The 27,261-nt window shown below is 47.2% G+C and overlaps 1 protein-coding gene across 3 annotated transcripts in view; it reads left to right on the forward strand.

Moving 5' to 3' along the window:
* Positions 1–5,199: 5,199 nt before the first annotated feature.
* Positions 5,200–27,261, forward strand: part of SNX27 (sorting nexin 27) — a 47,358-nt gene continuing 25,296 nt past the window's right edge. The window contains exon 1 of one of the 3 annotated variants that reach the window (XM_044991268.1): positions 5,200–5,624. In XM_044991268.1, the coding sequence (XP_044847203.1) occupies positions 5,350–5,624 (275 nt within the window). In that variant the 5' untranslated portion in view covers positions 5,200–5,349. The remainder of the gene's footprint in view (positions 5,625–27,261) is intronic. The other 2 variants (XM_044991270.1, XM_044991269.1) reach the window with 2 other exon arrangements.

The following is a 27,261-nucleotide window of genomic DNA, read 5'->3' on the forward strand; positions in this document are numbered from 1 at the left end:
TTAATTATGGGAATTTGGAGTCAGGCTGGATGAAAACATTTGATGTGGGTCACTGATCAGCATCCAGTGGGAACATTTTTCAGACACTACTAATACCAGCATCCTGGAAGTGAATGGCTCCATGCCGCTGAGCTATTCCGTCCTGTGCTGCAGCCTGCGCTGATGGATGTTTAAAGGTTTTAGACCAATAGCCATGGACTGCATGGTTAGCCTACACCCAATTCTTCCTAGAGAGCCTCTCAGCCTCATACAGGGGCAGAGGGGGAGGCTGATTATTTCAGCAGATCAGGGTCACCTGCACCTTCCATTTTAGTTTTGCTTGGGCAGTATGCACTGTTAACTGAAACTACCTTGAAGATGCACTCACCGGTGCAGCTATTGATACTGTTTTGCTGTTGCTTGTGGAATAAAACTGGGCCTAAGTACAAAACCATGGAAAGTTTGATCCACCACCTACAGTACCTAGAATGTCTCTAATCTTCTAGCTGCTGAGGGCAGTGGAGCATTTCATTTTGAGGGGTTGGGGGAAACACAACTTCATGGACTCTTTATTGTGATAAACTCCTGTGTGGTTTATCAGGATGATGGTGTTTTGAATTCTTAATCCCTGTATTAAGTGAGATTATGATTGTCTGAGAGAGAATCCAGTAGCCTGTCGCTTACCTTGGAACTGCTGTGATTTCTAGAACTGTCTGGATATGCCTCAGGCTAGGGTTGTTCACTGACCCATGGATTCAACTTGCAGCTCCTGACAGCTTCCCCATGCGAGGTTGGGCCGAGTCACGGGACCTCTTGACACCCCTGTTTCCCAGCTGTCAAATGATACTTCCTACCCCACGGGTGTGGTGAGGAGAGAGACATCCGTGTTTGTGAGGTGCTCAGAGGCAATGGCGGTGGGGTAGGGGTGGGGTGCTCCGTATACTGTGCTTTGCCAAACTCAGGGGTTCTCAATCTTGTAACCCCCTGCTGTTTTCAGCACGCCAGCTTGAGCAGAGCTACCGCATGTCTGTCTGCCTATGCTGGGAGTCACGCACCCAGCTGCTGTGTTAGATGTACCCTGAGCGTTGTCTCTAAGCAGAGCTAACCCTACTACTATGCTTCTGAAGTGTTTTCCGAGGCTACTGTTCCCACCTCTCCACTCCCAGAGAGGCCGGGCAGCTCAGCAGATTCTCCTAAAGGGAGCTGTGGTCACCAAGGGATCTAATTATCTGTGGTTCTTTCTCTGATTATTTAACCTGAGGCAGCAGGAGTCACTAACATGCAACTGGTGTTAGTGGCGGTGGTTGGTTCACATTGATGTGGCTCTCTCGAACACTGACATCTTCACGGTGAAGGAGATTTTGTTGGCCATCTTCTAAGCCTTCTCACTGTCTCACCTGCCCGCTTGAATGCTACCAGACCATGCTAAAGCTGCTGCCTAAACTACATCTAGGGATCTGGTCATCTCATCGCACAGATGCTGCTAGTACTGGGGTGGAGCGTGGCACCTTGGCTTAGGGAAGGAGGTGAGGGATACCACCATCTGCATCAGAAGGTGCTTGGAGAATTAAATCACAGACTGGGATGTGGTTGAGACTTTGGGCCTAATTCCCCATCTCCTTTGCACTGTCCAGAGCTCTCTAAGAACCCTCAGTTTTAGATCTTTTAAAACAAAAAAAATCCCCTGACCTTTAACCTCTCATTCACCTCCCTTTTGGTGGCTCTGAGAAGCTGCTACTATGGATTAACTAACCTTAAACCATAGAGGGGTGAATACTGCACCCACCTGCCTGAGCCTGCTGTTGCATCCCGGAAATCGGGCAGACTGGCTGCACTGGTCCACAAGTAAGGGAGAGCAGGGAAAAGAAGGGAGCAAGTCCCATGGGTCTGGGAATAGGTTAACGCAACAAAATGACTCAGTGGGAGGAAGGCATTTGTTGCAGGGATTCTCCGGCAACCGCCCCTGCATTGACCCAGATGGGGAATAGGAAGAATGTGATGAGAACTTGATGGGGAGGGCTGGAGATTGGCAAGGGAGACAGATGTTGCAGAAGGGGTCACTTTCTGTGCTCCTCTCCCTGCCCTGTGTTTCTCCCCTCTCTCCCCCCCACTGTTACAAAGGGGTTCATAGAATGACCCAGAACTAAGAATAGTCTGAATTTCTAGCCCCAATGCCCTGGAGCCAGAGATTTGATTCCTGGTTCAGGGTTGACGCGGCCCTTTGTTCTCCTGAGGCAGATGCATATGGAGTTCTACACTGCTTGCTCTTTCAGCGTGATTTAGACAAGATCTTAGAGACCCAAGGCCTTGTCCGCTCTGCAGGATGCGGGGGCTTTTTGTAAAAAGGGGGGCTTGCTTTAGTATCCTGGCCAAAATGGTTAGCTCCATTTATACAGCTGGGCAGTGTCAGAGACGGAAAGAGTGAGCAGGAGCACCCAGAGGTGGATTGAGTAAATGGGTTTCTTCATGGCAGTACTTGTTCCCCTCGACCCAATTGTCGAGTAAGCCCCAAATGAGTCACATCGCACTCTTTTTGTCTGTTAAAATGTAAATTTTCTATGATACCCCCAAACCCTGATTTGATGAGTGCCCATATAATGAATATTAATAGCTATAGACTGAATATAGTTATACCCGCCTCTGTTCACAGCATTAAGCATGTTATACGGACATTTTTACCTTGAAGATGCATTTCTTTGCGGTAATTGTAGCCACAAGTTCCCTTAATCAGCAGTTCACAGGGGAGAGAGGAAAGGGGCATGACCCCGAGCTTATTTATGTAGCTGGGAAAGGAAGGGAGGGAGGAGATAGCACTTCTTCCCACAAGGGTGTCCTTCAGACAACCATCTTTCTCATGCAGCTGCAACACTTATCTATCCTTAACAAGCAGCAGGGAAGGGAAAAGGGTGGCAACTTTATTAAGTGAAGACACAGTACCTGCCTGTGCCTTTACTCCCTATTACCATGATAGCGGATCCCAGGTCTTTACTTAACCCTTACATACCCCAACAGGGAGACTGAGGCACGGGGCGATGAGGAGACTCACCCAAGGTTGGACAGTTAGTGGCAGTGCCAGGAATACAACCTAGGAATCTCAGCTTCCAGTCCCCTTACGCTTAACTGCTAGATCATTTTCCTTCCCTGGACTGTTAGCAGTTCCCTGCTGTAACTACTAGACCACACTCCCTCCCTGGAGTTGGGATGAGAAGATGCCAAAGCAGGGAATTCTGTTAGCTCGCATGCAGTGGGGCTGGGCTTTGGGAGCAGGAAGATTTTGAGATCCGTCTAATGCTGCGTAGCCCACGACCCCTACTAGATGTACTACATGGTGCAGCCTCGGAAGTTCTCCCCCAGCTGGTGCAGCTGGCATCATTTGCAAACATTAGTGGGATTCAGCCATATTAGTGCATATGTGTTGACAGTAAATACAGCCGTTGCCAACACCCACTTTTCTGTATCCTGGGGTTTCTCTCTCTGTCTTGTTATTGCACAATGAGAACTTGCTGCTTCTCCTGCTGGAACAGACTTTCTGAGCTAAACACTTTGGCCTCAGCTGCCACCGGCTTTTGTTAGGGTGGGATCTATGGTGGGGTAAGAGTGGGGTTCCCTGCCCCGCTTGGTAGCGGGAGACTATATCAGAGTGAAAGGAATTGACTAGTGTTGCAATGTCACATACTCTCCCCAACCAATGATGTAGCAGCGTGGCACCTCCACCTTCTGGATAATAAATGTGCCGGAATGGGGTACGCTCCAGTAAATGGACCCCAAGCAGCAGCAGATATTTTGGAAGCTTTCTTGGATACCTCATTTCACTATGGAGGGGGCCTTTCTAAAGGGCTAGCCTAGGAGGATCTCTTGCCTCATACGTAGTTTGTAAGCTCTTTGGGGCAGGGATCATTTTTGTGTTTTGTGTTTGTACAGCACCTAGCTCCATGGGGTCCTGGTCCATGACTGGGTCTCCTAGGTGCTACTGCGATATACATAATAGTAATGGCCTGTGATGGAACTTGTGGGATCTGGAACGTGATGTAACAGCCTTCTGACACAACACGGTGTAGAGTGAAGGGTGGATGTGCACCCACAGGGATGGCCTGGGCGTGATGATATTTCAAAAAGCAACGGCGTTGCAGTATGATGGGGGCAATGTCATACCACAATGTGTTGTCAGCCTCACCATGTGATACCATGGCACTTTGTCACAGCAGCCATGACATCAGAATGTGTTGCCACAAGCTGGGGTTCATCTGATGTGATGGTGTTTTTTTGACGTGATGGGATGTTATGACGTGTGATGGGATTCTAATGCAATGGGCTGTCATGAGAGTAAATGTGATGACATCACGGTGCGATAACATCTCAGTGTGGCTTGGTGAGATGTCTCATGTCTCACAGTTGCTATGGCAATGAGTGACAGCTGCCATCTGTGGTGAGAGGTTGGGGTCAGAGATGACTCCTGCCCCAGAGAGGGCTCAGGTCAAGGCTCCCAGTCCCCAGACAGTCACCGAAACTACACCCCCCAGCACTCACCTCTTCCCACGCACACTGTGGGTGGGGCACTCCTAATGAACTACATCTCCCATGAGGCAGTGCCAGGGCTTGTGGAACTACAATTCTCATGAGCCTCTGCATCTACCTTTCCCATGGAGCTGTGGGGGTGACAGGGCCTATATCACCCATGAGGCTTGGGGGGGTTGAGGTGACCCCAGACTCCATTTTCCAAGGTGCCATGCTCCCTAGGTCGCCCCAGACTCCATTTCCCAGGGTGCCATATGCCCCCAGGCTCTCCAGACTACATTTTCTATGCGGCTATGTGCCCCTCAGTTCCCCAGAATAAATATCCCATAGGGCTATGCACCCCTCAGGTTCCCTGGCCTACATTTCCCACAAGGCCTACCAGGCTCCATTAACTACATTTCTCCTGGTGTCGTGAATCCCCTCAGTATTCCTGGACTACATTTCCCATAGTGCCATGCATCACTAGGCTTCCCCCCGCAATATACGTCCCATAACGTCTTGTGCCCCTCAGACTCCCCAGACTACATTTCCCATAGTGCCATGCATCACCAGGCTTCCCCCCGAGTATCTTTCCCACGGCGGTCGTGTGCCCCTCACACTACATTTCCCATGATGCCATGCGCGCCCCCTCGCTCCTTGAACTACATTTCCAATAGTGCTGTGCGCCCCTCAGAAACCCTGCACTACATTTCCCATGGTGCCACGCGCCCCTCACAGACCCTGCACTACATTTCCTATGGTGCTGTGCGCCCCTCAGAGACACTGAACTACATCTCCCTTAGCAATTCGGTGCCCTGGCTACGGTGGTCGGTGAGGGGATCGCGTGACGGCGACGGCCGCGAACTGCTCGCCAAGATGGCGGACGAGGAGGGCGAAGGGCTGCAGCGCTCGGCGCCGGCTCCGCACCGCAACGGGGGGGGCGGGACCGGGCCGGGGGGGCCCCGCGTCGTCCGCATCGTCAAGTCGGAGTCCGGCTACGGCTTCAACGTGCGGGGCCAAGTGAGCGAGGGCGGCCAGCTGCGGAGCATCAACGGGGAGCTGTACGCGCCGCTGCAGCATGTCAGCGCCGTGCTGGGCGGGGGGGCGGCCGACCGCGCCGGGGTGCGCAAGGGGGACCGCATCCTGGAGGTGTGAGTACGGGGGGGCCGGGCGGAGCGAGAGAGAGTGGGCGAGCGAGCCGGGGGGGGGGACCCCTCCCCCTCCAGAGTGACCCGGGGGGCGGGGCAGCGGGAGATGGGGGAGGGGCGCCCCTCGGCACAGAGTGGTGGGGGGAAGGGATGGAGGGGGACCCCCCCACACACACCGCGTATTGGGGATGTGAGTACTTGGGGGGCGGGGGCGGGACTGGGCCAGTTTGTATTGTGGCGGTGCCGAGAACCATTGAACTTGTGTCTGATGGAAACCATCTCAAGCCTGGGGGTGCAGCAGCGCCCATGGACTGGGTCCCTGAGGCGGGGAGGGGACCTCACCTGAAGGAGAACCAGCCCCAGTGGAGCTGAGCTCAGAGAGATGTGTTGGGGAGATGACACTCTGGAGCTGGGACTATAGGTGACCTGGTGGAGGGCGACCTCCCCCATCGGAACCTCTTACTCCTTGGGGGAGTGGGGCCCTGGTAAGGGAGGGGTGCCATCTTGGGGGGCATTTAAATGGGGATCCTTTTGGGGGGAGAGTTGTGGCCCTGAGATCTCTAGGCATATAGGCTGGAGTGCACAAGTTGGGAGCTTGGGGGGTCTGGCAGATGGGGAGAGGTGACCTTTCTGAGAAACTCCTCTATGGGAGACCAGCAGGGGAGGGGACCACCCTGGGGTGTACATGGAGTACCCTGGAGGTGTGTGCAGGGGTGGGGAGACTAGAGGATGAGGATATGGAATAGGGCTCTGGGGAGGGTGGCTGGGGGACAGCAGAAGGGCTCAGAGAGATTCCTGTGGGGAGAGGGAGCTGTGGTGTGCAAAGGTGTCTGCATCCTGGGGGGCTTGGGCATATGCTGTAGGGGAGAGGGTTAATGCCTTCCCTTGGGAATGGGAATATGCCTCAGCCAGGACAGAGAATCTCCCCTCTCTCCACATAGGGGGATCCTGCCCCTCTGGGATTGGAGAGAACATAGGTCAAGGTGCATAAGAGGAATTGCACCCTTGGCAGACAGAAGGATCCATTCCTCCCCCGCCCCCCTGGCACATACTCTGTGTAGAGAAGGGGAAGCCCTCTCTGGAGAGAACCTAGGATATTCTCCCCACCTGTATGTTTCCAGAATAGGGTTTCAATTCCCCCCCACACCCCCCTCCCCAGCCCCTACATGAAGGAGTGAGTGCAGAGGGAGCCACTTTCTGGAGGTGGGACTGATTTTACTTCTCATTTCACATCACGTGGACAATGGTACTTGACTGTCACTGGTTTCTGGTCACTTGCACCTGTCCTGTGCAGTGAGGTATTAAAATCCTGCAGAGGAAATTTTAAATACAACCCCCAACACAATCTCTGAATAGAAACATTTTGATCTTTACTATATCGAGTCTGATGGGGGGGGAGGGGGGACAACTTAAAATTTGGTCCTTAACACTGGAGACGCGGCCTAGTAGTTCTTTGAGCCTCCTTCATAGCTTGTCCTTGACCTGTTGAGATTTTGAACTGAATTTCCCCCAGCGCATTGTAATTCTTCAGGTGGGTTCTGCGGTGCCTCTGGCGGCTTGTGTTTTTTTCCCCCTAATTGTGTTCAACTGTAAGATAAATTAAAAATATGTAAAGATCAATGTGTGTGCAGAGTCAGAGATCTTGAAATACTTATTCAATATGAGTATTTCATAGCAGTAAAAATGCCTTGGTTTCCAGTCTTTGTGGATTTAAGTGTGTGAAGGAGGAGTTGTTTGTTTGGTCCCACTGGATGGGAAATGTTCTTACAGGCCCTTGGTTATGTGGGTGTTTGTAATCTGGGCTGGGGGAGCCTTGTATCCACAATGGGCTTTCTGCTGTGTGACCCGAATGTTTGTGCTTTGACTTTCCTTCGCAGAGAACATGTACACTCGGTGAATTTTGCAGCTAGGGGATGTATTTAGAAAACAGTATTTATCGACTGAAGGAATATTTGTATGCATTACAGGATGCTGAGTCTAAAATCCTCCACCCTGTGGAAATCGTGCTCCCTGTGGAAAACACTAAAGAGAATTGAATGTTTAAAATTATTGAAATAGGTTTCGAGGCTATGGGCTGGCTTTGGGGTGTGATCCCTGAGATCCAAGGATTTCTTCTTTGACAAGGTTACTTGAGGGCAGATCCTTACTTGGTATAAATTGTCCAGTAGAGTCAGGACAGTTTACACCAGTTCAGGAACTGACCCCTAGTTTCTTTCACATGGCAACATGTAGTTTAGTGGTTAGAGCAGAGGCTTGTGAAGCAGGACTTCTAGTGAGCTCTGCTCCATCTCTTGAAAGGTCATGAGGTCTAATGGCTAGAGCAGAGGACTGAGTCAGGACTCCTGGGTTCTATTCCCATCTATTGGAGGGACTATAGAATAGTAGGCAGAGCAGAGGACTGGGACTTGGGACTCCCGTGTCTGGCTCTGCCACTGACAGTATGTGTGATCTTAGGACAAATCACTTTAATCTCTTCCAGTGTCTCTGTTGTAGCACTGGTGAAATAGGAGGGTCCCCAGTGCGAGAAAGCAAATATCAGATCTTACTTTTGTTAACTTAGCAAAGAATCCTGTGGCACAGAATATTCACCCACGAAAGCTCATGCTGCAAAACGTCTGTTAGTCTATAAGGTGCCACAGGATTCTTTGCTGCTTGTACAGATCCAGACTAACACGGCTACCTCTCTGATACTTTTGTTAACTTAAGTGCATAAATCGGCAACTTAAAAGGTTAATTGTTCCTGATTGTATTTTGTCAGCATGGAGCAGAGGATCCTGTGTCTCTTCACACTCAGCTATGTTATCCCGGGATCCAACTCCTGGAAGTAATAGTATTGCAGCAAGTTGGAGGAGAAAACAATAAAACTGACTCCAGAAATAGCATTGATTTTCCTTCCTCTCCACAGAAGCACAATGGTGGGGGTGGGGTTCCCTGGGACTCAGGAGGCACACATTTGTACTAGGTGTGCTGTAGTTTGCTGATTTGGGGGCACACCGAATCCAATGCTTTCTAGTATGTTGACTGAATAAGTCATTCATTCCATGATAGTGTAACCTGCTCTTAAAGTTAATTTCTGCAGAGGCTCATCTGACGCTGCAGAGACAGCACTGGTAGAGATGGACTGTTTTCAAACTTGGTGTCGAAGCTAACTCGTACTTAAGCACAGGGGCTCTGGAATGCCACTTAAAGTGTATGTGTGAGGAGCTATAGATTTGCATCCCCCTCAACCTGACTTCCTTGCCCATGGACTCCTATATCCACCCCTTCCAAATTTGAACAAGTGGTGTTGTGAGCTGGTGTGCAGGGTTGCAGTGCCACACAGTTTGGCCCAGCCAAAAAGTGGTTGAGCCATGGTTTGGGTGGCCCCCCTGCCCTCCTTCCCAGCCTCCATGGCCTATGATTAGGTGAATAAATAAGGATCCTGAGACAGAATAGGAATTGTTGAGTGCTGACCATCCCTAAAAAATCAGGCCATTTGTTTAGGTGCCTAAATGCCTCTGTGTTTGCAAATACTTATGTAGTGTTTCGCATCTTCAAAAGCACTGAAACTGTGTGCTTCTGAGATGGGCTTTGTTGGAACTCACATAAACTGAGGCAAATTCCCTGCGATTGACCTATAACAAAGCAAAGTAACGTTCTTTTAGAGCATGAAGCTGGGAGGAGGTCTCTTGGGTCCTGTTCCCAGCTCTTCCACTTTCTTGCTGTGTGGTCTCGATCAAGAGAGACAAGGTGGGTGAGGTAATATCTTTTATTGGGCCAACTTCTGTCCAGTAAAACAGAAGTTGGTCCAATAAAAAAATATTGCTTCACCCACCCTGGGGGTCTCTAATATCCTGGGACTGACGTGGCTACAACAACACAGCATATGTGATCCTGATCACATCATTTCACCTTTTTGTGCCTTAGCTTATCTATCTGTAAAAAGGGATATAAAATGTAAATACAGTGGGTACCATTTAAAACAGGATATCTAGTACATGGGGTCTTTAATTTTCTGCAATATTCCTCATTCAAAGAATAGGGAGTTCTGTAGTAAAGAGAAATACTGGGGTGCAGTATCCATCCATTCTTAGATGTAAGCTTTTTGGAGTAGGGACCATCATTTTGTTCTGTCTTTGTGCAATTGGCTCCATCACAATTAAAATATTTTGTATGGCATCTCTGGGGTTGTGAGGCTTAACATCTGTAAACTACTTTGCAATCTGTGGCTAAGCATTATGCATGTCTGATGTTTCTCAACAGCGTCTAATTGTGTTTTCTGCGCTTGTTATAAAGCGCTTAACTGCCTGATACTCTGATATGAATCTCCCCCTTGTAACTTCTAGCTCAAAATGCTTGGTTTTGAAAGCTGACATTGCAGCATAATGACTATGAAATGCCTCTCTAATCTTCTTAGCATGTTGTCTGTTTGTGGGAGTTGAGGGCACTGAAGGCAGACAAAGAAAGCAAATTTAGTTCCTTGATTATCACCTTGAATGACAGTCATAACTAATCTTTTTTTAAAAAAAAGCCTCTCTCAAGGTGTGCAAGTCACTGGTTACAGCAAAGCTTGCTTGAGATGATCTAATAGATACAGAAGGAGTCAAGTTTTAAGTATCAGTGAGCCACGTGTAGAAGAATTGCCTGGTGGTTAAGCCATTGGCCAAAGCTAAATTCAATTCGTAGCTCTGCCACACACAGGAACGCTAGCAATTGGCTTACCAGATCCAACAGGTGGTCCATCTGTGCTGATGCCTGTCTCCCAACAGTACGTGCTACTTCAAAGGAATATGCAAAATAGCTTGAAGTGGGCATTTATTGAATAATCCCCCTATAGGAAAAATTTCCCTTGGAGTTTGGTTTATGCCCTGACGCACACATGTGAAGAATAATTTAATCTCCTTCTCAGTTCCCTGTCTATAATATGGGGATAATACTTTCCTGCCTCATAGGGTGTTGTATGGATGAATCTGTTAATGTTGGAGGTATTCAGATGGTAATTTGGGACTAGATGAGCACTTAGAGAAAATATTTTTGGTGTTCTACTAATTGACTTTTCCAATTATGCCTTTGGGATGTTAACAGCCAAATAAATTACTCATAATAGGTGAGAAATTATACATGTCTGCAGGTTATTTCAGGACCTGAGTAACACAATGGGGTCTGTACCAACACCCTCGGGGCTTGGCTGGACCTATATATGTGGGTGCACACACACTTCTGTTTTCTCAGTGCTGTCACATAAAAAGACTAGCTCCTTCTTTGAATGAGATTAAACTCATCTCTTTGCTCTGAAGTCTAACTTCATGCGTGGACTTGAGGCACAGAAAGCTGATTCTGCTTTGGAAAAGTACAGACGCTGTCTCTAGAAAAACAAGGAGGCAGCTGTGTGTGCTGCTTTTTCAGAGTTTTACTGCTTGCCGAGAGGGCAAATTGCCAGAAAATCACCTTACGAAATGGTCAGCAGGCTGAGCTAGGCAGAACTCCCTTTAAATGAGTGACTTTTCTGAGCCCTGCAGGTCTCTGCTTTAGTGCTCTATACTGTGGTCGTGTTATATTATAGCTCACCAAGTACTTGAATTAACATGCCCTGATTATACCTCACTTTCTCCTTGAAATTTTGCAGTTCAGAGTCTTGGAAACTTTTTAAAAGTCTTCCTGTAATTTTAGCTGATGAGAAGCTGAAGAACATACTAGTGCTTTACACTGTTACTGTTATAGTGCTCAATTCCAGGCCTGTGAATGTGTAAAATGAATAAGAGGGATGCTTGGTTTTCTGTTTTACCAGGAGATTGATTCACCATTTTCCTCTCAGTGGTTGCTGTTAGTCCTGTATCCACTTGTAAGTCTGTATGCATAACTACTTGCACAGTGCATTAGGTCTGATTGTTTTACCGTCTTTGTTTCCTGTGAGGATACAAAACCAAAATCCTTCTCAACACCAGCTGATTGACTTTCTTCCTCAACATAATTCACTGTTTGTATATTGCTGTGACAGTTTGTTTTTGTCTTTCTAGTAGTGTTTATAAATCCACTCTAATGAAGGGTTCTTGTGTTATGGGCTTTTCATCAAGCATGCAATTGAAAAGCTATTGCATGTATCCAGCTAAGCTGACAGAACATTTCCATAGTATATTTAAACAAAATCCATATGTGTGACTAATAGCACCTGAGACTACTGAAGCTGAAATAATGTATAGCTGCTTTTCACCACTTGTTCAGAATTTTGTATTTCCTGCAGGCTGAAAAAATGAAAGTATAGGTTGGTCAGTTTCCCTTGTGTTTAGTCAGTTTCACTCTCTGGTTCTGGTATAGTAGGACAGTGGAGGAAATGGTTTTTTAAAAAAACATCAAAGCTCTTAGAAAAACATATTTCATACTAGGATTGAAATGTTTATTTACAAAGCCTGAACCGTAGGCTGAAAGCTAATTGTGTCCTTTTTAAACTAGCACTATTCCAGTACGTTGCTACTTAACTGTAATGCCTTACAGTAGTAACAAATTAAGAAGCTGGCGGATGTCTCTCTAGTTATTTGTATGGTGTGATAGGTCTGGGCCATGCCCCAGCTTGTAAGTAGTCTCCTTGGAGTGACCCCTTTACTGTGCTGGGCCCCAAGGACCCACGCAGATCCACAGGGGCAGGCCCGTGGCCTCCAAGGCTGGTTCTTTGGCCCTAGTGTTCCCTGTCTCTCTCTCTCTGGCTCCCTCGAGTGAATCCAGTCAAGCCAAACTCCTACGGGAGGCTTGTACTGGGCCTGCACCGTTCTCTCAGGGAGTATTTACAGCGACACAGGCAGCCTTTTTCAGAACAAAGGAATAATTGAGGAGTCACCTGGCTACAGAATCTGAACGTTCTTGGGGTAGCACAGAGAGGCAGAAGTTAGGCTATAGTGCACTCTGGTTAAACCAGTGCCGTGATGAGCCAGCCAAGCTGTGATGGACTCCACCTCTGGCTCTCGTCCCGTATTCTCTCTTTATCTACCCGGCTCCAGGCTCCTGAGTCCCTCCAAAAGGGTCGCCCTTCCGCCAGTCACCTGACACCTTGTTCTCCAGCTCAGTCCCCCATCCAGCCTGCGGCGGTTTCCTGCTGTTAGGTGTTGTCCTTGGGGCAGTGGCATGGAGGAATGTTCAGGAGGTGTGGCAGGGCCCCGGCCAGGCCCCATAGGGGAGTGAGCAGAGAGCTGTACCCAGACCTGCTCTGTCCCTAGCCCTGCCCCGGCTCCCATGGCCACAGCCCTGGCACCCAGCTGTGGCTCTGGCCTCAGCTTCAGCCCCCTACCACGGCCCTGGCTCCCAACCACAGGTCAGGGAGGGGCGTGGACGCGGTAAAGAGGGGACGCACGGTAAAATGTTAGGGACCACTGTGTTAGGGCATCTCTTTGTCTTGCTGGACCCTCTGTTGAATTGGATTGGTTTGAGCCAGTTCTTCACTGACTCTATTCGTTCCCCCCAGACAGCGAGGTGACGCACACCCCTCCTACCCTCTTCCAGAAGCAGGATTAACCCTTTGCACCCACTGGGTAGCAATGCAATGTACGGAGGGAAACTGAGGCATGCCTAGGATTCATACAAATATTACAGAAAATACCCACTTTGTCACATGTGGCAAGAGCTATGTAAGTGTTACAAGATTTGTTAGGAGAGTTGTGATGGAATTGAAAGTAGCGATGAGATACAGCGCTATCAGAAAGATCAGCAGCAATCAGCAAGATGATTGAAGTCCTGTTCTCCAGTTTGTACTCTCTCTTTGGAGTTCTTCTCAGAACCCAGTTTGCACCTTCTGACCAAGTGAGGAGAATACTATACGAAAGGCATAGAGCCTTAGGCTATGTCTACATGACACCTTATGACAGCATAACTTCTGTCTTGCTCACAACACACCTGTTAATGCATCCCAGAATCATGTTTGCTTTTTTTGCAACAGCATCACACTGTTGACTCTCATTTAGCTTGTGGTCCATTATAACCCCTAGATCCCTTTCTGCCGTACTCCTTCCTAGACAGTCTCTTCCCATTCTGTATGTATGAAACTTATTGTTCCTTCCTAAGTGGATCACTTTGCATTTGTCCTTAGTAAACTTCATCCTGTTTACCTCAGACCATTTCTCCCAATTTGTCCAGATCATTTTGAATTATGACCTTATCCTCCAAAGCAGTTGCAATCCCTCCCAGTTTGGTATCATCTGCAAACTTAATAAGCGTACTTTCTATGCCAGTATCTAAGTCGTTGATGAAGATATTGAACAGAGCCGGTCCCAGAACAGACCCTTGCAGAACCCCACTTGTTATACCTTTCCAGCAGGATTGGGGACCATTAATAACTACTCTCTGAGTACGGTTATCCAGCCAGTTATGCACCCACCTTATTGTATTTGCCTAGTTTATTGATAAGAATATCATGCGAGACTGTGTCAAAGGCCTTACTAAGGTCTAGGTATACCACATCCACCGCTTCTCCCTTATCCACAAGACTCATTATCCTATCAAAGAAAGCTATCCGATTGGTTTGATGTGATTTGTTTTTTACAAATCCATGCTGGCTATTCCCTATCACCTTACCACCTTCCAAGTGTTTGCAGATGATTTCCTTAATTACTTGCTCCATTATCTTCTCTGGCACAGAAGTTAAACTAACTGGTCTGTAGTTTCCTGGGTTGTTTTTATTTCCCTTTTTATAGATGGGCACTATATTTGCCCTTTTCCAGTCTTCTGGAATCTCTCCTGTCTCTTATCATTTTCCAAAGATAATAGCTAGAGGCTTCCTATATTAGCTTCTTGAGTATTCTAGGATGCATTTCATCAGGCCCTGGTGACTTGCAGGCATCTAACTTTTCTGAGTGATTTTTAACTTGTTCTTTTTTTATTTTATCTTCTAAACCTACCCCCTTCCCATTAGCATTTACTGTGTTAGGCATTCCTTCAGACTTCTCGGTGAAGACTGAAACAAGGACATGAGAAGTCATTCTTCCGCTCTACTCTGCGCTGGTTAGGCCTCAACTGGAATATTGTGTCCAGATCTGGGCACTGCATTTCAAGAAAGATGTGGAGAAATTGGAGAGGGTCCAGAGAAGAGCAACAAGAATGATTAAAGGTCTAGAGAACATGACCTATGAAGGAAGGCTGAAAGAACTGGGTTTATTTAGTTTGGAAAAGAGAAGACTGAGAGGGGACATGATAGCAGTTCTCAGGTATCTAAAAGGGTGTCATAAGGAGGAGGGAGAAAACTTGTTCATCTTAGCCTCATAGGATAGAACAAGAAGCAATGGGCTTAAACTGCAGCAAGGGAGGTTTAGGTTGGACATTAGGAAAAAGTTCCTAACTGTCAGAGTGGTTAAACACTGGAATAAATTGCCTAGGGAGGTTGTGGAATCTCCATCTATGGAAATATTTGAGTAGGTTAGATAAATGTCTATCAGGGATGGTCTAGACAGTATTGGTCCTGCCATGAGGGCAGGGGACTGGACTTGATGACCTCTCGAGGTCCCTTCCAGTTCTAGAATCTGTCACTCAGGGGTGTGAATAAATCACCACCCTGAGTTACATAAGTTACAACCACATAGACCTCCTGCCGACATAGCGACTGCCGCTTGCGGGGGATGGAGTAGTTAAGACGACAGCAGAGCTCTTTTTCATTGGCTTAGAGTGGATACATGAGAGAGCTTACAGTGGCGCAGCTGCATCGGTGGAGTTGTGCCGTTGTAAATACTCTAGAATAGCTGGGCACTAAGACTTTATCTACACTACAAATGCTATGCTGGTAGAGGTGTATTGCCATAGCCCCCTAGTGTAGACACAGCTTATGCTGATGGAAGGAGTTCTTCTGTCAGCATAATAATACTACTTCCCCAAACGACATTGTTTATGCTGACAGAGGCAGATTTCTGTTGGCACAACTGTGTCTACACTGGGGATTTTGCCAGCATAGCTGTGCTGGATGGGGGTGTGGTTATTTCACACCCTGACTGATAGAGCTATGCTGACAAATTCTGTAGTGTAGACCTGGACTAAATGATACTCTTTCCTTATTGGTGCGATTCTTTATTTGCTTGTATAAGCTGAAAGAAAGTAATTGCTGTTCAGTTTCCAGAATTGATATCAAGCTTTATTTCTGAAGTGTCCAAAAATACTTGCCCCCTTTAGTAAGACCAAGTCTTCTTCATTTGCCTAGTTAAATCTTACTCCTTTTATAGCAATATTTGTTTTTAAAGCCTTTTGAAATGTTAGCACGAGTTTTTGTGTGTACTTCAAAACCTTTCTCACTAGCATTCGTTTAGTCTTTTTATTGCTTCCAAAACCACAACAGAAGAATGGGAACTGTACCATAGGCTATGCTGAGCCTGTTAATACACACGGAGCTGTTAGAACTTCCTTAAAGTGGCATGAGAAGCTTGTGTGAAAACAATTACAAAATGATCCAGGCTCTTTTCTCAGTGTGAGGAAGATAAGCAGCAGTGGTAAAGTCAGTGGACTTTTAATTTGCTTATGCTGTCTCTACTTAATGAGTATTTATCTTACTCGAGGAATGTTAAAACTAGGACTTGATTTTCAGCTGGAAAAGAGAAGGTCAGCGTACAAGTGCTTCTCTTCGTTACGAGCATACTAGAGATGGGAAATAGTGATTAGGTTCTAACTGAGCTGCCAGGGCAGGGTTCTGTTCTGTTGTTTTGTTTGTTCTCCAGTGCTCTATCCAGCCTACTTCTAATGGTCTCAAGTCATGAGGCTTCCACTTAGGCCAGGTCTATACTAAAAAAATAAGTCAACTGAGCTGCGTTGCTCAGGGGTGTAATCACAGTTAACTCACACAATTAACTAAAAAAAAAATTAATTGCAGCTTTAATCGCACTGTTAAACAATAAAATACCAACTGAAATGTATTAAATATTTTGGATGTTTTTCTACATTTTCATATTTATTGTATTCTGTGTTGTAATTGAAATCAAAGTGTATTTTTTATTACAAATATTTGAACTGTAAAAATAAACAAAAGAAACAGTATTTTCAGTTCACCCCATACAAGTACTGTAGTGCAATCTCTTTGTCATGAAAGTGTAACTTACAAATGTAGATATTTTTTTTTGGTTACATAATTGCACTCAAAGACAAAACAATGTAAAACTTCTCAGCCTACAAGTCTACTCAGTCCTCCTTCTTGTTCAGCCAATCGCTAAGACAAACACGTTTGTTTATATTTACAGGAGATAATGCTGCCCTCTTATTTACAGTGTCACCAAAAAGTGGGAAGAGGCATTTGCTTTGCATGGCACTTTTGGGGCTGGCATTGCAATGTATTTACATGCCAGATATGCTAAACATTTGTATACCCCTTCATGTTTTGGCCATCATTCCAGAGGACACGTCCATGCTGATGACGCTCATTAAAAAAAAATGCGTTAATTAAATTTGTGACCGACTCCTTGGGGGAGAATTGTATGTCCCCAGCTCTGTTTTATGGATTCTGCCATATATTTCATATTATAGCAGTCTCGGATGATGACCCAGCACATGTTGTTCATTTTAAGAACACTTTTTCACTGCAGATTTCATAAAACGCAGAGAAGGTACCAATGTGAGATTTCGACCCAAGGTTTTAGAATCTGAAGTGCCTTCCAAAATCTGAGACGGACGAGGCGTGGAGCATGCTTTCAGAAGTCTTAAAAGAGCAACACTCCGATGCGGAAACTACAGAACCCGAACCACCAAAAAAGAAAATCAACCTTGTGCTAGTGGCATCTGACTCCGATAATGAAAATGAACATGTGTCGGTCCGCATTGCTTTGGATTGTTATTGAGTAGAACCTGTCATCAGCATGGACGCATGTCCCCTGGAATGATGGTTGAAGCATGAAGGGGCATTTGAATCTTTAGTGCATCTGGCACGTAAATATCTTGCGATTCCGGCTACAACAGTGCCATGCGAACGCCTGTTCTCACTTTCAGGTGACATTGTAAACAAGAAACTGACAGCATTATCTCCTGCAAATGTAAACAAACTTGTTTGAGCGATTGGCTTAACAAGAAGAAGGACTGAGTGGACTTGCAGGCCCCATCCCCTATCCGAGCCCCCCGATGGCCCCCCCGAGACTCCTGCCCCATCCAACCCCCCTCGTTCCCTGTCCCCTGATGACCCCGTCCCATCCACCCCTCCTTGTCCCCTGACTGCCACCCACCGCCCCATCCAACCCCTCCTCTAATTCCTGACTGCCCCCCCAGGACCCCTGCCCCATCCAACCACCCCTTCTCCCTGACTGCCCCCTGCTGCCCCATTCAACCCCCCCTCTCCTTCCTGACTGCCCCCCCGGGACCTCTGCCCCCATTCAGCTCCCCTGTTCCCTGCCCTCTGACTGCCCCGACCCCATCCGCCCCCCGTCCCCTGACCACTCCGAACTCCCCTGCCCTCTATCCAACCTCCCCGCCCCTTACCCAGAGCACCAGGACAGGTAGCTGTGCCGCCCGGCTGGAGCCAGCCATGCCACTGCCCACCACAGAGCACTGGGTCAGGCCATGCCTCTGCAGCTGCGCTGCCCAGCAAGAGCTCACAGCCCCGCCGCCCAGAGCATTGCGCCGGCGGCGCAGTGAGCTGAGGCTGCGGGGGAACAGCAGGGGAGGGGCCGGGGGCTGGCCTCTTGGGCCAGGAAGGAGGGTCCTGCGGGCCAGATGTGGCCCACGGGCTGTAATTTGCCCACCTCTGTCTTAGAGGCAGGGCTGTCTGTGCTTATGCAGCGCCCTGCACACCTGGGGCCCCAGAACTCTAGGCACTACTACTAACACCTGTTGCTGTAGCCTGTATTGCGCTGTCTAGTAGGTGAATTGTGCCATACAACTGAAGTCCTTACCTCCAAGTGCTAGATCAGGGGTGGCCAATCTGAGCCTGAGAAGGAGCCAGAATTTACCCATGTACATTGCCAAAGAGCCACAGTAACACATCAGCAGCCCTCTGTCAGCTCCCTCCGCACCTGCCACCCACCGGCAGCCCCGCTGATCAGCGACTCCCTGCACCTCCCTATCAGCTGTTTCGTGGCGTGCAGGAGGCTCTGGGGGGGAGGGGGAGGAGCAAGGGCACAGCAGGCTCAGGGGAGGGGGTGGGAAGGGGTAGATGGGAGCAGGGCCTGTGGCAGAGCCAGGGGCTGAGCAGTGAGCAACCCCCCCCCCAGTACATTGGAAAGTTGGCGCCTGTAGCTCCAGCTGTGGCCAGTCGGTGCCTATACAAGGAGCCGCATATTAACTTCTGAAGAGCCGCACGTGGCTCCGGAGCCACGGGTTGGCCACCCCTGTGCTAGATGTTTGAGGATAGGAACTGGTACAGTCCACAGCAGACTGGTGAGATCTTTATGGGTAGAAGGGGTCAGTGAGCGAGGGAGGGTGATCAGTGAATGTTATTTAGTCAGGTGTTTCTGGACTTCACAGTGGCCTTTGGAAGGGGGAAGTCAGGACTCCAGCTTGGGTAAGAGTGTGAGAGGCGTAGGGGGAGAGAGGTGCAAACGATCGACGTTCTGTCTCAGAGGCTGATGGCAGCAGTTGTGGGGAAAGGCCTGTTACATTGTTACAGGGTGATTCAGCTTCATGTCCAGCAGAGGCCTCTCCTGAGGAGGCTGCTGATCTGTATGGTTACTGTCCTTGTCATGGGATCTTTGTTATCTATAGATGTCAAGATTATCGCTCTTTCCACCCCACTGTTAGCAACCTGCTCCCATTGTTGTAATAAAAGAACGTTGTGTGAGTGGACTCCTGACTCTGGATTTCAAAATAAATCTATTAACGGGGAGAGATTTTAGTGAGGCAGATTGGTGTTAAGGGGCAGGCAGTGAGTGTGAATGGCTTGCTAGTGAGTCACTGAATTTTATGGGACTCTTAATATTTCTTGACACAGACCTACTTGGAGGAATTCTGAATCTTGGATAGAGACAGAATATCACACGCTCCAAGTCAGGTGTCAGGAACAGAAAGAGGCGAGGGATTGGGGTAGGGAAGAGTCCTCGGTTAACAGAGATGGACGAGGCATGAAATCGCGGTGAGAGTAACAGTGCTGCTGGCTCGGCTCCTTAGAAAGAGGCGACTTTTAAAACCTATCAATATTTTGGTCCCTGGAACTTTCTCCTCCACTAGTGGGATGGTTGGGACTTGTTGGCTGAATGGTGCACACTGGTGAGAGGGCAGCTTTTAGCGTTAATCTTTTGTTGGCATTTTGCTCTCCACTAGGGGAGGACAAAGTTGATTTCAAACTTTTTCCCTCAGGCTGGATTGATTTGAAATCACCATGTGGAAAGCTTCCATTTAAAATCTTCAATTTTAATCAACTTTCCTATTTGTACCTCAGTTATTTTCTAAAGAAAGGGACACTCACACTTGAAATATGTTGATTTACTGCTAAAATAGAGCCTTTACACTAGATTTGGTACATCTTTTTGCTAGGTGGGTCCACTATAATGATATACACATTTATTTAAGCAGTTATGTAGCTTAATATTTTCAGCTTCTTAATTGTACATATTTTGTATGTTAGAGAATGAATGAGAGATTGCTTGCTTACTACTAGTGTGCTCTTTTTATAAAGCTTAACTGTAAAAGTTAGATTCCCCTCAGCCTCTAACTGAGTTTTTCATAGGGGCTCAAGCATATTTATTTTTTTATTTTAATGTTTTAGGAGATTATAACAAGCTTAGTCCTCAACGTATTTTGTATTAAATTTAGATTTTGTTTTAAACAGTTTTTACTAAAAAATAATTTAAATAAAATAAATTCCGATTGAAATAAAAACTGATTCCCCCTCCTCCTAAATCATTGATTTTTATCCACCCTGTTTTCCCCTAAGTGTCCTTGTTCTGGGATATGTTGGCATTTCTCTTGAGATGATTTAGGAGAATTAAAAATCCTCAAGTGTTTTCTAAAGAGATTTATAAATACTGTAAACCTTGGAAAAACTCCTTTTTAAGCATAGCGATGTGCGGAGATCCTACCTTATCAAAAAAACATCAGTGTCCAGAGGCACCGACTTCCCCACTTCCTGGGGTGGGGGGGTGCTCAACTCTCGCCCTAGGCCCTGCCCCCACTCCACCTCTTCCCCCAAGCCCCCGTCCTGCCTCTTTCTTCCCCCTTCCCCACCTCTTCCTGCCCCCAGTGCCTCCTGCATGCTGCTGAACAGCTGATTTCGGGAGGTGCTGGGAGGGATGGGGAGGAGCTTCTCGGTGCCCTAGTGGGCAGGAGGGCTGGGGGGGACATGGAGGAGGAGTTGATCTGTGGGTGCTCCAGACATGGAGTTGGTGCCTATGTCAATGTCCCCCAGGGCCCATTTACACTAGGAAAACCATGTGCTGCAAATGGCTCCCTCTAGCAGGATGGCTTGCCCATGGGCTGGAGAGCCTGGGGCTAAACCAGCCCTGATTACAAGATGAGGCCCACGGGAGACGGATCAGGTGATTCCAATACAACAGGCAGCAGGAAACTGCAAGGAAGGGGGTGGTTGAGAGGAGGGCATGGCAGTAAGATGGGGGATGCTCACGAAAACAGGAGCCTGAGAAAAGCTGGCTTGAAGCAGCAGCTGCAGAGGGCGAACTTGGCTCCTGCAGAGACATCAAACTGTGACTTAGCTCTTGGAAATAGGGCTGAGAAACCTCTCTCCCCGCCCCCCTTCCCCCAGCTAAGAAATGAAACAGACTGGGTTGGGACCTGCAGGGCCAATGGGGACCTGAGGACTGAATAAATTGGATCCCAGGTGGGGAATGTTTTTTTAATTTTCCAGGGGACTGTAAGGTTTGTATAAGGAGCCCTGTGGAGGAGAAAATGGGCAGAGCACTGCAGAGGCACCCCTGGCCACACGGAGGCCCCCAGTAAGCGGTCATAGACTTAAGGTCAGAAGGGACCATTATGATCGGTCATGGCACTATACTCTGCTTCTTCCTCTCACTGCCAACGTGGTTGCTGATTTTTTCTTGCATATGTGCCCAGGTTCAGGCATAGTTCAGTGCTTTTTGGCGTGCAGTATTCATTGAGTGACCCTCCACATGGTCCCGTTGCTGAAAGATGCACCCGGGGTGCAGCAAACTGGTGGGGACTCCTGGAAGCAGTGCCCGTTGGATTGCTTCCCCTCCCCTTGCAACTCCTGGCATTCCAGAAGTGAAGCTGTAAAAGGGGGTAGGGGACTTCAGACATCTGTTCTTTCCAGCCATGGTAGCCTGTGGACCGGGAACCTCTGGTCAGTCTCTGTGGCTTAGTGCTTTGGAAGTTTTGTTCCTAGAGCCCCTACGTCATTGTCTTATGTTAATGTAATTCCACCAGTCTGTATCACCAGCACGTGCCAACATGTACAAGCTGAGGCTTATGTTGAAAGAGGGGTAAGCATTCTTCATTCCTAAGTACCTCGCTGTGCTGTTGTCTAGCACTCTTGGCCAGCATGGATCACGTTGAGCTTGACTGACCCTGTCCGTTGGACCTACAGGGGAAAATGTTTTCAGCATGGCTGGTGGGGAGCTGTTTTTGTTCCTCGCTGTCACTGACCATTTTCCTGATGAGACCTAAGAAAAGAAAGAAGGGTGGGAGGGGAAGATCCTGGGGAATTTGTCATGGCATTGAGAGTCCCCATGGGTGTGGGGGATTTAAAAAGGCTCTTCCTAGTTGGATTAAATTATCCTCTGCTTTAGCTGTTGGAACTCTTGAAGGTGGCACAGAGTTTGTAGTCATTACACTATTCTTGGTCCTCCTGTAATTTCTTCTGTCTAAAGATTTCAACAAACAACTTGGCGAACATTCCTTGAGCCTCCCACCCCCTCTGTGAAGTAGGTCTGTATGATCCAGGCCTTACAGATGAGGAAATTGGGCACAGAGGGGAAGTGTCTTACCCGTAATCACGCAGACACAGTCGCAGAGCTGGGAATAGACCCCCGACTTCCGGACTCCCAGTCTCTTGCTCTTACCACAGTATGTTCAATGATGTACCAGCTGAAAAAGCGCGACCAGTTTTTGTCAGTTGCACTCTGGGTCTGACTGAAATCTGACAAAGGGCTGTGGACTACAGGTGTCTGGCTGATGCCACCCAGCAGGTTGTGGTTTTCTCACTGAGGTAAGTTCTTTGTCATGGCAGATCGTTTTGGTTCTCCAGCCCATTGGTAGTGAATGCTACGAGTCTTCCTGTTTAAGAGTTCCCACCTTGGGGCTCAGTACAGCTTTGTCTTGCAGCGAGACATCTTGGATTGGATAGGAGCTGAGTTGGAGGATGAATAGTTCTCCTCTGGGACAGGGCGAGTCTGCTGGAAGGGTGGAAGTAAAAACAAAACACACTCATGTCCAAAAAATCCTCTGGTATCCAATTGTCTTAGGAACCACTGTGTTTAAACTCTGTAAAACCAAACAATTCTATCACTGAGTAAATACTATGTAGTTTGGCTAAGCTGATCTCCCCCTTCAGGAGGCTTCTGATTTGTCCATGCCATATGATCAGGGATCCTAGAAATCAGTTTGCCATGGAAAAATGCGGAATTTGCATTTTTACAGCGAATTTTTATATTTTGTGAAAAAATTGAAACACATAAAGTAGAACCCCGTTTATCCGTACTCCATTATCTGCTTCTGTGTATTAACAGAACTGCCAGCCCTGAGTGGCTGGCGTGTTGGCTGTCAGCCTTAGTTAGCCCCACCGCTGTCAGCCCCGGCCAGCTGGTGGTTCGGTTAATACAGACTGCTGGATAATGGAGGCTTGGATAAACGGGGTTCTACTGTGCATCAGTAAAACATTGTGTTCAGCTGATACCTGTATATATTGTGGCTAGGGAAACTAATGTTCAGCGTTTCATTGTTCATTCATTCACTGATTTTATTTTATTTTTTATCAGAGAATTTTGGTTTTTATATCACAGAAAACTAGGATCCCTGCTTACGTACTGTTCCCGTTCTTTGGCTTGGAGGTGATTACTCCTGGCTGAGTTGCTATGGTGACTTTATTACGCAGGTGCTAGTCGTCTGGCCCCTGTGGTATTGCACTGCTCCCTTCAGCGCCTTCGTAGCGCAGAGCTGGGGGCCAGTGCCGTGGAGCAGCAGCAGGACTGCCATTGAAATCGTGTCTGGGCTTATAAAGAAGCCTGTTGGGTTGATATATTAAGTGACTGGGTGGCGGGGGGGACTTCACAGACAATTACTTTTGTGCAAATGAAATGATACGTTGCAGTAGTTAGAGCCAGGACTTGGAGGTGAGACCCCTGGGTTCTCTTCCCAGCTCCAGGAGGAAGTGTGGTTCTGGAAGGGGACTGGGGCTGTATGTATCCAATTGCACAAGGAAGCAGCCATTTTCCGATCAGTCTGGAAGCAGGCATGGTTAAGCAAGCGCTAGAAATTGAGAGTGAGGAGAGGAGGGCAGTTGATTATTTCTCACTGGCATGACCTCTGTCAGGAGAGAGACGGGGATGGCTCTGGTGACGGGGAATGAGTATTGAGCTTTTTCTTTTGGGGTCCTAGGTCATATCCAGCTCAGGGTGGGAGTGACTGAAAACTGTTTCCATCTTGTAGCCCTTGTGAAATGAATCTGATGGCTCTCAGTCCAGTTCCTATTGCACAGTCGTCCATATTACCAAAACCACCATCACAACTGGCAGTCTTTGGCAGTCTCTCCGGGAAGCCCAGGATTGAATGGGCCACGGTAACTGAATTCTTTCTTCTGCCCAACTCCCCGCTCCCCCTTTCAGGTCTGGATTGACGCATGCAGGCGGCAGACAGTGTGAGGAAAACATGACCTGCGGCCCCTTGTGCTGAACGTGGTCTGTGGACAAACAGATGGCGTCAGTCTCTAGGGCTGTCCATTGCAGCACTGTTTAACAGCACTAACTTCACATTGAAGGAAACAATTCTTGGATAGCATTGCTGTCTCAGGAATAGGGCCCTACCAAATTCATGGTAGATTTTGGTCAATTTCACAGTCATAGGATTTTAAAAATTGTAAATTTCATGGTTTCAGAGATTTAAACCTGAAATTTCAAGGTGTTGTAACCGAGGGAGCCCCAACCCAAAAGGGGATCATGGGGGCTATTGTGTGTGTGTGGGGGGAATCGCGATGTTGCCACCTTTACTTCTGTGCTGTTGCTGGCAGCGATGCTCCCTTCAGAGTTGGGCAGCTGGCCAGTATCTGCTGCTCTCCAGCCACGCAGCTCTAAGGGCTAGTCTACACTAGAAGCACTACAGCGGTGCAGCTGCACCACTGTTATGTGTGTGGTGAAGACGCTCCATGCCGATGGGAGAGAGCTCTCCTGTCGGCATAATAAAACCACCTCCGCAGGAGGCGGTAGCTATGTTGGCGGGGGAGTGAGAGCGCTGTCCACACCCGCGCTTAGGTCAGTGAAACTTACTGCTTATTCACACTCCTGAGTGACATCAGTGGTAGTGTGTACAAACCCTAAGTACCAGCACGTTGTATGCAAAGTACTTCCACCTTCCTCAGGTGCTCAAAGCGTTTGAGCTTTCACTGTTCTGCAGAGTCCTCTAAGCCCAGAAGAACCTGAAGGCAATGTGTGGGGAAGGTTCACTTTTGTCTTTTAAAATAATATGGCTTTTAAAATGATATGGCTTTGAACAGTATTTTAACGACTGTGCCTAATACCCTGCTTTAGCGGATGACTTGAACCGGGCTGTGACAGTTTGATCCTATCTATTTCTGCGTTCCCTCTTAAGTAGTTTTTGAGGCTTGGTTCAGAACCTTGGATCGGATTTGTAAGTTTAGACAATCTTTTCAGGGATCTTTCTGTAAATAAAAGTTCAATAAAAGGTACTGGATATTAAGTGGCAAGAGCTGCCTTTTTTTGATTTCAGTGTTAGGGAGACTTTGGAAGGACAGAAAGCTAAAAACAGTGGCTGCATTTCAAGCAGGCTTGAATAATTCTGTGAGTGGTGTTTGTGGCTTTCTGCACTTAATGATGAAAATCCATTCTCACGCTCAAGGAGGGAGATACAGAATTGCCTGAGGGGGAGTGTTTAAGAAAAAATTCTCTCCCTCCACTGGCATGGGCAGCGTTTCATAACCAAGTGTGCACAGCTTTTCTTTTGCATTCCTCGGAAGCATCAGGTGTTCCTGGCCAGAGGCACAGTATATGGGACATGATGGACAGTTAGTCTGATAGGACAGAGCAGTTCCTATGTGGCAAGAAAACAAATCGGGGGGCCTAGTTTTGGTCATTCTGACTTTAGTTGGATTGGAATCAGCGACCCCAAGATTAAAGGAATTTCTCATCACCCTATCCCTGAGCTAATTCTGTGTTCATGCCCTTCCAAGGGTGTGTTTTTGAGCAGCCTGTGTAGTTAATGAAGAGAAGCGGCCAGTCCTTTCAGATGAGACATGCGCTCTCTGTCTGGAGTCTGCAGCCCAGTTCCAGTGCATCTGGGCTGATTAGCAAGGATGCGGCTTGGACTGTTCCTGTTTATACAACTGGATGTTTCAGATACCAAACCCTGGCGGAGACTGTTCCGTTGACACCATCTATGGAGGCTTGCTGCTAAATTGAATTCTTATCTGGGAGGAAAAAAAAGGCTTTTTTCCCCCTCCCCAGAACTGGAAGAGAGAACAAAACAGCTATGTTTGTGTGGATTTTTTTTTTACTACAAAACAAATGCCTTTAAAAAACTGGTAACCAGCTGTGGTCTCTTGGGCTATCCTTGGACCAGAACTTAGCAGGGGTTGACTGTCCAGTGGCTGTTTGTTGAGAGAGCAATAACATTTGCAGTTCTCAGAGACCACTTAGTGTCAAGAGTTTCAAGCCTTCCATTTTTTTACATTGGGTTTATTTCCTAACTTAAATATTTGCTCTAACTCAACTGTTAGTTATGGGATTAGGTACAGAAATCTTTGGATGAAATTCTCTGACCGGTGTTGTGCAGAAGGTCAACAAGGTGATCATAATGATCCCCTCAGGCCTTAAAATCTGTTAAACCTGCTTTCTGTGTTGAGGGTCAACCTTCCCTTCCCTAATCTTGGACCTCCTTAGATTTGTGCTTTAAGTTGAAAGCAGCAAGTTCATCTTCCAGGGACCTATCTAGCAATGAGCATTTTGGGAAGGTGAAGAATTGTAGTTCTCATATGTAAAGCCTATTTCGAAAATTACAGGGAGCATATTTGTATTAAACAAAGCCTCAGCTGCATTATTTAAGATACTGTAATATCAAAAACTGATCACAGATTAAAATCAAATAGGCTTTTTACCATCAATGAATCTTTTACTTTTTGGACTTCACAGGTTGGAGAGTGAAACTAAACTGGTCAGTAGAGCTGAGCGACTAATTTGATTTTTCTATCCGGGGGCCAAACTAAAAAGTGCGTTTGGAGGGGGGGGAATTGGTTTGGTTCAGCCCATAACTGATTTTTTTATTTTTTGCACAAAAAAATTAAAATATTAAAACATTTAAACCCAACACAAAATGTTTTTGGTATTTTTGCTTTTTGGGTCATTTGGGTGGGTTGGGGTTCCCCCTTTTCTTTTGTTTTTTAGAAAAAAGATTAGAAAAATTGCTAAGTGAAATACAACTTTTGATTCTGGAAAGATACTTCTTAAAAAAAAGAAAATTTCCAGCTGAATCTGTTAGCTGAATTTGCTCTGAATTTGCAAATAGTTTTCGGTGCCCTGAAAAATGGACTTTTTGGCAAATTTACTATTTGCTGGGAAAATTTCATCCATCTCTACTGATCTGATCTATT

The sequence above is a fragment of the Mauremys mutica genome, chromosome 17 (genome assembly GCF_020497125.1).
Source record: "Mauremys mutica isolate MM-2020 ecotype Southern chromosome 17, ASM2049712v1, whole genome shotgun sequence".
NCBI classification, from domain to species: Eukaryota; Metazoa; Chordata; order Testudines; family Geoemydidae; genus Mauremys; species Mauremys mutica.